The sequence below is a fragment of the Eschrichtius robustus genome, chromosome 11 (assembly GCF_028021215.1).
Source record: "Eschrichtius robustus isolate mEscRob2 chromosome 11, mEscRob2.pri, whole genome shotgun sequence".
In the NCBI taxonomy this organism is placed as follows: Eukaryota; Metazoa; Chordata; class Mammalia; order Artiodactyla; family Eschrichtiidae; genus Eschrichtius; species Eschrichtius robustus.
Genome location: NC_090834.1, coordinates 75875246 through 75884690, shown reverse-complemented (window position 1 = coordinate 75884690; position 9445 = coordinate 75875246). Strand labels below are relative to the sequence as shown.

The window sequence follows — 9445 nt, the reverse complement described above, 5'->3', positions numbered from 1 at the left end:
GCTCCAGCCCAGACCAGGCATCAGGAGGATGCTGTGATGTGGGTGGGGCTTCTTGGCCCATCCTCTGTGTGTGGTCCCAGTGAGACAGACCCGGTTCCCTCTGTGGTGCTTGTCAACGTAAACATTCAGTGAAGGCACGGGACAATAAACTGAGTGAGTGCGCCTGTGCCTGTTCCTAACCATGGTGTGCAGCAGGGACCAAGGAGTTAGACTTGGGCATAGGATACATAGAACCACGACCCCTGAGAGCTCGGTCCAAACCCACCCACGTGGGGAACGACCAGTCCCCTTCTGACTGGGCCTCGCCTTGCCTTCCCCTCCTCCACAGCCACACTGCGCCCTGCCCTCCCTGCGGGCAAAGTCTGCATCTTTCTCCCCATCCTGCCCTTCCCATTTCTTCACTCCAAGTAGGTGTGTCTTCAGAGTTCAGGGGTTGGAAGGGATCAGGACCTTGCCTCTTTAGTGTCTGGGGTTCCCACTATTTGAGAATTAGAGCATCTGAAAGCTAGAAGGGATTGGTCATCCTGCTCGCCAGCTTTCAAACTTATGTTTTGCAGCAGAAAACCCTTCCTTTAAAAAAAAAAATCTTAAGAAGCTACTGGACCTGAAACAAGGATAGGGGGTCTTTGAGCCTCCCTCCTCTACTTTATTCTTTTGCTAGCTCCCACTAGCAGGGATCTCTGTAAAAACCCTAGTTTGAAAATCACTGATTCATTCAACACCCATATGGGGCTTGAGTCTCTTTATCACATCCCCACAACTGTACAACCCCTCTACTGATGGCGTATTCACCACCACCCAAGGCTTCCCTTTTTACTTCTGGGTCAGGGCGCTGCCCATTAAGATGCAAATGCCCCTGGAGTGGGGTGACACGTTATTCTGCCAGGGCTGCACATCTAGAGTATGAACCAGACAATCTAATCTCATTCCTCCCAGCTGTTCAACTGAGCCCAGAGTCCAGGAAGAAAGGAGATGCTTGAAGGGAATCTGGATCATTTTGGAGCAGCTGGCAGGTCTGGGGTGGGGAGGGGAGGAGTTGGGTAGCAGTAGAGGACACTGGGTAACTAGGAGTCACCAAAGGTGCTGGGCACCTGTGCACAGGGGAGTGCATCAAGGACAAGTTTGGACGGTGGAAAATACTAGCCATCCCCCATCCTCTTGATCTACATCCTCACCCACACACGTGACCAGAAAGGGAGACAAGCTCCAACCAGCACAGTGTCAACAGAGCCAGGGAGCCAGCCTGGCGCCAAGATGCACCGGCCAGGACTGTGACCCAGGCTGTGAGGACATCCAGGGCCCCTGGCGCCATGCCCCACACCCCCACCTCTCCAAGACAGGCACGTGCCACACAGGCAGACAAGCAGAGCAGCCAATGGCCCTTGGGTATTTTTTATTTTTTTTCACACGAGCAATCGGATGGAGTTGTCCCATCCTTGCTCCCCTTGCATTGAATGTGCCTCGGGTCTTATGACCCTAGAGTGTCACTGGAGCCCCCTCCTCTCACTCCCAGTGCAGGAGGGGCAAGGAGGAAAGACCTGAGAGTGGGTGTGTATGTGGGGGGCATCCCAGCTCTCTGAGCCAAGCTCAGCAACCCCTCAGCAGCTCCCTGAGGCCCTCTCCCTAAAAGACTTTGACACACAGCAGGTCAGAGACAGCTGGCAGAGTAAGACATAGATAGGCTGGGAGACAGATGACACACACAAGACTCACATACAGACGCACACACAGGCTGGCCCCTTCCTTTGGCGTGGTTCACCCTAGCCCTGGGGATAGGGTCTGAGGGTGGTGGTGTGGGGCCCGAGTTCTAGGATGGCCTTTGAGAGATGGGACCAACTTGAATCCTTGGTACCCTAAACTCCCAGGCCAAAGTAGTCCCCAATCTTGCCTACCTGGATAGACACCCCTTCACCTTCCCACCCAACACTTAGAGATTAAGATTGTTCAAGTAACAAGGATAGATGTGGGAAAGGGAGACTCCACCCCATCCAATCTTCCCAACTCGGGGCCTGTGAAAGGGGCTTCAAGTCCTGGACGTGGGTCATCTCAGCACAGACTCTTCCCCTCCTCCCTCAACTCTGTGCAAATCAGAAAGACTGGAAGTGGGTGAGTTAGACTCTTCCATCTAGTAGAAGTAGGGGAGGTTAAGAGGATGAGCACCATGGCCCTCCGGAGGGGCTCTGACAGTCTGGATGGGGTAGAGGTGGGGAGATATCGTCTTCTGGCTCCAGCAAGGAGCATCAAGCTGGCTCTTTTTAGTTCTCAGCATTGTCCTGGACCACTAGCTTTGCTAAAAAGATCCTTTTGCTGCTTATCCCCTCAAACTTGTGCATTTCACAGGTGGTACCTGCTGCCCCAGGCTGGTACTGCAGCCATCCTGATCCAGCTCTTGGAAGTTCCCAGGTTCTGGACCCCAGCGCCAGGAGAAGAGAGGGGTGACCAGAACCTGGCCCCTCATTTGGCCTTGCTCGGTCTGTAGTCTTCCACTGGTTCCCGGCTCTCGACAGCTGACAGGGCGATGAGCATCTGGGCGGTGTAGTAGGTGGACATGATGAGGGCCCGCGAGTAGGGCACAGGAAAGCAGAACTTGTTGAGGGCGATGGTCAGGTCTGAGACAATAAACAGCAGTGCACCGCTGCCCGCCGCCAGCTCAGTCCAGCGCCAGGCAGTCCCAACCAGCTGTAGCCCTGCCACAGCCCGCCAGCCCATGAAGCTGATAAGGGCCATATAGACCCCCACCAGGTAGGTGAAGGCACCTGTGAGGCATGGGTAGAGGAGGGCATAGCACAGGCCCGACAGTACTGCCATCACCAGACCTGTCCGAAGAGCCAATGGCCACATGCCAAAGGCCGAGGCATAGAACATGTGGGTCACAGCAAACATCAGCAGACCTAAAAGTGAGAGGGGATGATGGGATGTTGAAGCCAAGCTCAGGTGAATAATGAGTAACAGGAGGTGGGGGTAGGAGTAGAGTGCTTGGGATAACCCAGGAGCTTTCTTTTGAGAGTAACAGGGGTGGGAAGAAATCCATGAAGGCAAAGATACCCTCCCCAACTCTCCTGTGGCACTCCAGAACTGATCACCATATCACCGGCAGGGTCATCCTCCAACAGGGGCCCCAACAGTCTTTGGCCACAGAACCCCTCAAATTCCCCATATTCTTGTTAAAACAAAAACAAAAACAAAAAAACCTCCCTTTCCCAAATCCTTGGCCCCCCAGGGTCCTCTAGCCCCCAACCCCAGGATTCCACCCAGGTAGTTACTGTGATGACTGACCGTGCACAAAGTAGCCCTGGTCCTGCCAGATGAGGAAGGCATCACCTAGAGCAGAGAAGACGAGCCCCACAAAGATGCGGGTGGCACTGGGGTGGGCCAGCAGGAATCCTAGGCCGTGGGCCAGAAGGAAGAGCCAGAGGCAGAAGATGGGCAGACACTTGATGAGGGCGCTGACCCACGATGGGCTGGACAAGGGCAGCCAGAGCACAAAATACACACAAGTGGCTTTGAAGAAGGGCACCAGCTTGGGTCCCTCACTCTTCACCTGGAGGACATAGGACAAGGGCAGCACTCAGAGCGTGGGAGCTCAGAAGCCCAAAGCGGGGCTCAGAGCCAGCACCCTCAGCCCAGGCATCTACCCCAAAGACAGGCCCACCTCCCAAGCAGAGAGGATTGACACACGGAAACCCAGTTTGGCCTGCCCCAAGCAGCCAGCAGAGTCTGAACAAGCCCATCATTACCCTGAGGCTTAATTGATTTGGAAGAGAAAGGGCTCCACTGTCCCTGCTAGTTGCATCCATTCTTGGCCCTGGGGCAGGACCAGAATAGTCACTCACTGCGCAGAAAACAGACTTTGCAATAGTGTCCCGTCCTGCAGCCCAATGCTTCTCCCTTCCTGCCCCCTCCCTCTCCTTCCCCAAAGCCCCTTTAGCCTCTCTCTGCCAGCATCAGCCCCCAGCTGTCTGGAATAGAGTGGAGTCAGCAGGAAATCACAGAGACGCCACAACTGGCCAACTCGTGATCCTCAGCAGTAGGACCAGGACACAGGCCCAGCGACACCAGGTGAGCGCCAGGAATGTGTGAGGGTGGGCACCGTCAACCATCTCAGCCCCCACAGGCTCTCTCCCTGGCCAGTCTGCAAACTCAGCCTCCACTCCAGCTGCCCCAGCCTCAAGGTACCATCAAGGGCAAGGAGAGGAGACAGGGATGCTGCCTAGAGAAATGGACCCATGAGTTAGGAGCAAGAAAACTGTCCCTGAAATACCAGCAATCTCAGGAATTGGGGGGTTGGAGAGGGTGTCAGTCAGCCTCATTTCCCAGAGAACAACAGCAACTCAAGGCACATCAGAAAGAGAGGCAGGAAGGGGAGGGAGAGGTTCTCTTCCCAGCTTTTGATCAGAAGCCAGCAGTCAGGCTGGGAGGAGATGAGGAACTGAGAGGGGGAAGTTAGAGCAGCTGACTTGGTCTCAGCCAGATTAGGGGGGAGGGCAGCTAAAGAAAGGTTGTGTCCAAGGCCATGCAGGCACCAGGGGGCTGCTGCAGATATTCTGAATCTGTGATCCCCTGAAGCTCCTTTTCTTGGGCCTCTGGTACCGGGGCTCTGAGAGTGATTCAGAGCAGCTGAGGTTTCCGGTATACTCATGCTCTGCCCAAAGTGATAGGCCTCTGGCTGGGTGAGCCGCCCAGCACAGGGCTCTGGGTACACACTCCGACTCTCAGACCTCCAGTCCCTGGTTACCTGGGACTGAACAGGCTGTGATGAAGGAGGCTGGGAAGAGGCAGATGGTGGGTCCAGGGTCTAAGCCTGCCCTGGCTCTGCCAGGGGTGAGAGCAGTGAGAAGAGATGACTAAGTTCCTTCCTATGGAGATTCCCCCATGCAGGCTGGTCAGGGCAGGGACATGGGCAGAGGAGGAGACAGCTTATCCTCACAGTCCCCCGATCTCCCCAGCCTCCACCTGCCAGCCCTTGGAAGCATCTACTCCACACCCCTCCCCCAGCCCCATATTTCCTAGAAGGAGAAACAGCAGTAGCAGCTGGGGAGGTTTTGATAGTCATAGAGAACCCAGCACTAGGAGGGGGAGGGGGGCGGGGGAGAGACAAAGGTTCAGGTGAGAAAGTCTGAACAAGGGGTGTCAATAGAGAACGACCTCTTTTCCTCCAGCGCGTTATCAAGGCTGTTTAGACTCAGAGCGTGCCCTGCACCGCCCCAGACTTCTCTATAAGATGAGGAAGGGGAGGAAACAAATTTGGAACAGGATTCCCAGGAGGTCCCAGTCACCCTCCTGCTCTCCCCCGCCCTCTCCCACGCCTCGCTGTGGTCTGCCCACGCAGAAGCCTGCGGCCGGCTGCCGTCCCCTTCCTCTCCCAGGCAGCGATCCAGCCAACCCGCCCCAGACACACAGCGATCAACAAAGTCACGCTTCCGAGTCACGTGCCCACTGTTTTCCTCCCTCCCTCCGACCGGCGGCGGGCGCGCGGAGGAGGGGCGCAGAGGTTTGGGATGCGGCGGATCGTGACAGCGCCGACTTCCGCCTGGGGACGCGGCCGCCGCGGGATCCCTGCCCTTCCTCGGCCCCCGGCTGCTTGGCCTCCCGCAGCCCAGTCCCCAGGCCGGTGGGCTCTGGCCGCGCCGGACACTGGCTCGCTCGCTCACACACTCACCACAGTGACCGGGGACACCATGGCGGAGGCGGCGGCCGCAGCAGCTGGCACCCAGCTCCGGGCTGCAGCTGCCAGGACGCGCCCGCAGCCAGGTGAGTAGGCGACGACGTAACAAAGCCCCAGTGACGGACAATACCTCCCGCGCGCCGGGCGCTGAGAGTTCTGTCTGCGATCCCCACGACGTCACCGCAGACACGGCCAATGAGCAGGCTGGAGTCGGCTGTGGGGGGGTGCGGGAGGAGTGAGGGTGGCTGGTGATGCGGGCTAGACCCCGCCCACCACCCACCCACACTCCCACACCCTCACACCCACACACCCGGCCACTACCGCCCGGGGTAGAGAGGCTTGCCTATCCCTGGTGGCTGGAGGCGGGGCCCTGCAGGTCCCGCCCCTCTGGGAATCAGTGCCGAGGCATCCTGGAAAGCAACCGTGACCCCAGGCCCTGGGTGAGGACGGAGATTGGCCAAGAGACAAACACATTCTTGCTCTGGTCACACGGCTACACACATTTTTCTCATAACCCGGGGATAAAAGGCAAAGACAGATTCCCTTCAGCCTTTAAACATGCATTCCACACGGACACAGTTACAATTAGACCCACAGCCTTCACTGTGTACAAACCCACATCCAAATGGACCCACGATAGTCAGCAGACATACAACTTTCAACATGAAAAGACACATGTAGCAGCCCATAGACCCATACATATGCACAGACACACACAGGATCACAATTACTCTTAGGCATCAAACAAGTACATGGACACAAAACGGACAACCGCAGATGGACACACATTCTTCAAGGTAAAAAGAGACACATATATAGGCATGCAGCATCCTACAGACCCATGATAAACCCAGTTACTCAATTGCCCTTAGGCACACACTTCTCACAATTCAGACACACAAGAACACACCAGGAATGATAGACAGGCAGACCTGAGCATACTTAAGGACCCAAAGGAGTGTGAACTAACTCCACCAAAAATGCAACTTAAGCAGATTAATGTTGATGTCACACAGACTAAAAGTACACAGGCACATTTGGAACCAAGCATGTTCAGAATCATGGGAATTACATGAGAGAAATGGTAGGCAGTCAAATAGACTGGGACTTAGTCCCAGGTTTGCCACTTCCATGCTTCCCCTCTCTGGCCTTGATTTCTTCATATATAAGATGAGTGGATGTTCTCCAAGGTTCCTCCCAAGCCCAACATGTGTAGGATTGGGAAGGGCAAGGGCTGCTGCTTTCAGGAAATTTAAGTCTAGGGGTCTTCCTGGAGATGGAGATTTCAGATACATCTTAACGGATGGCCCGGTGGTCTTTGATCTGCCATAGGAGGGAAGTAGCTGTGTGTCAGGCTTTGGGAATTGGGGTGGAGTAACCAGCCCTACTTAGCTCTAATTAGCAGCCATAAAGGAATTTTAGCATCATGATGACACTGAGGCCCTAGTGCTGGACCCCCCCTTGTGCTGGCTGGGGAGAAGCCCACAGACTGAGATCCCCTGTGAGCCCCTCCCACAGTGGGCCTCTTCTTTTTTCTTTTGGACTCTGCCTACTTTCCCTAAAGCCTGTGTTGTCCACTTGACACCCTCTCAGAGGCGGGAGCAGCCCTCTTCTAGTGACAGAATTGAAAAACAGAGATTCAGAGCCAGGAGCAATAAGGGTGAGAGCCAAGGCTTGGGACTGAGGCTCACCCCCAGCCTTCCCTCATCCCCTCCAGGCTCTTCCTACACAAAGTCCCAGTGGCCAAGGAACTATGAGTGTTCTACTGTGGGGAGATTCACCTTACCAGAATGGGAGACTAGAATTGCTGCCCCAAGGGCTTTGTCTCACACACACACACTCCTACAAAGTGTGCTGCCTGGAAAGAACACTGGATTAAAAGTTAAAATACTGTACTTAGTACTAGTCCTTCCTCCTCTGTGACTTACTAGTTATATAACTGCGCACATCACTCCATTTTCGGAGCCTCAGTTTTTTCATCAGTAAAATGGAGGAATTGGGCCAGAAGATATGTGCAAATGTGTCAGTTTTCCAGCCAAACCCTTTAATGTCACCTAAGGGATACTTCTCAGAGAGTGGCCAAGTCAGGGCATTTTTCATTTCTCTGGATGTTAGTTTCCTATCCATAAAAATAAGAGGGTGAGACTATAACCGTGGCTCTCAACAAGTGGGGCCTATCAAAATTACTTGGGAAGCTTTTTAAAAACATAGATACCCTTGTCCCACCTCAGACCTACTAATTAAGTGGCACAGATTGTAATAAGCTTGAATACACCAATACCTAAATAGATAAAACATGAGACCTAGAATTGTAATCCACAGGGCTGTGTCAATGTTTGATTACTCAGTAGGCAAGAATCATACACATAGGTCACCCACAAAGCAGAAGCATCTCCCCTCCATGCTGGTTATTCTGTTTGCCCTCCTACCACCCAGATCCATTCTTGGCCCTTCTCCACACTGCCCCTGGAAGCTGACCTCTATGAACTGTATCAGTAGGGTTCACTCGTTCTCTGGCTTCTGATTGAGTTCAGTTAATGAGAGGCAGAGGCCGATCTGCAGTTGGAGGAGAACATGCTAGAGGTCCTCACCCTCTACCCACCCCCACAATGAGCCTGCTGGCTGAGACTGAGTTTCCCATAGTGGCTGTGCTCCTCCATGGCTACAGCTCCAGGCTCCCACCCTGGACCTCAGGCCTAGGGTTGGCAACAGCTTCCCGCTGTTGCTAGTCTTCAGCCCTGACTAGTTTGTGGCTAGTTGTGGCTCTTCAGCCCTGACTAGTTTCCTTAACCCTGCCCACATCTCTGTCATCTCATAAGTTATATCCTTGAGTGTGACAGCAACCTGACTGATACAGTCATCAACAAAGCAGAGGCACTGCCCTCTTCACCAAAAGAAAGAGCTTATCTAATTTCATTCCTATGAATAAGATTCCTTGGTTGTTTCAAAACTAAAATTGTATTTGCTCTGTAGTGTTTTTATGTTGATTGCATATTATAGGAGGCAGAAAATGGGGCAGGGCTGCCTGAAATTAGGCATCCCTTCCTCTCTATACCCAAAACTACCTATTTCACACAGCTTTGTGATCTTCTCTTTGTTTGTTTGTCTCCCCTATAAGAGCATGAGCCCATTCATCCATTCATTCACTGATCCAACAAATATTTATTGTGCACCAAGTATGTCCTAGCCACTATGTTAGATGCTGGGGTTTAAAAACTTCAGTAAGATACAGGTTCTGGGAATTCCCTGGCAGTCCAGTGGTTAGGACTCCTCGCTCTCACTGCCATGGCCCGGGTTCAATCCCTGATCAGGGAACTAAGATCCCACAGGCCACGTGGCATGACCAAAAGAAAAAAATATATGTAGGTTATGTCCTCACGGAGTTCAGTTCAGGCAGGCAAGTAAACAATAATTATGGAGTGTGGCAATTGAAATAATTGAGGCATGAAGGTATGTCTCCTGTGACATCAAAAAGATGTCAGAATCATTCAGCGTGCCTGGAGGAGCTGAGAAAGCTGGGGCTAAATCTACAGAGATGAGTTCGTCTTCACTGAGTAGACACTAATGGAAATGATGTTCTAGGTGCCAGCTAAAAATTGTCACTTGCCTTCTGCCTCTACAAAGTCACTAGCCACTGCAGTCACTGACCTTCAACACACCGTGAAAGGAGTTCAGGGTGGAGATCAGGAATGAGGCCCTCTGTGCTCTGGGAAAAACTGGCAGAACAGGCCTTCGGATAGTTAGATATTTTCAGGAGAAGATTTTATGAGCCCAATTTCT

General features: G+C 53.3%; 1 protein-coding gene across 1 annotated transcript; it reads right to left on the bottom strand.

Annotated features, from left to right (window-relative positions):
* Window positions 1–1384: 1384 nt before the first annotated feature.
* Window positions 1385–5794, bottom strand: TMEM86A (transmembrane protein 86A). The gene is made up of 3 exons (XM_068555140.1): window positions 5660–5794; window positions 3277–3541; window positions 1385–2891 (listed from the first exon to the last, which is right to left on the bottom strand). Exons 1-3 carry the CDS (start codon window positions 5678–5680, stop codon window positions 2455–2457), a joined length of 723 nt encoding a protein of 240 aa, XP_068411241.1. The 5' UTR covers window positions 5681–5794; the 3' UTR covers window positions 1385–2454.
* Between the last annotated feature and the right edge of the window lie 3651 nt (window positions 5795–9445).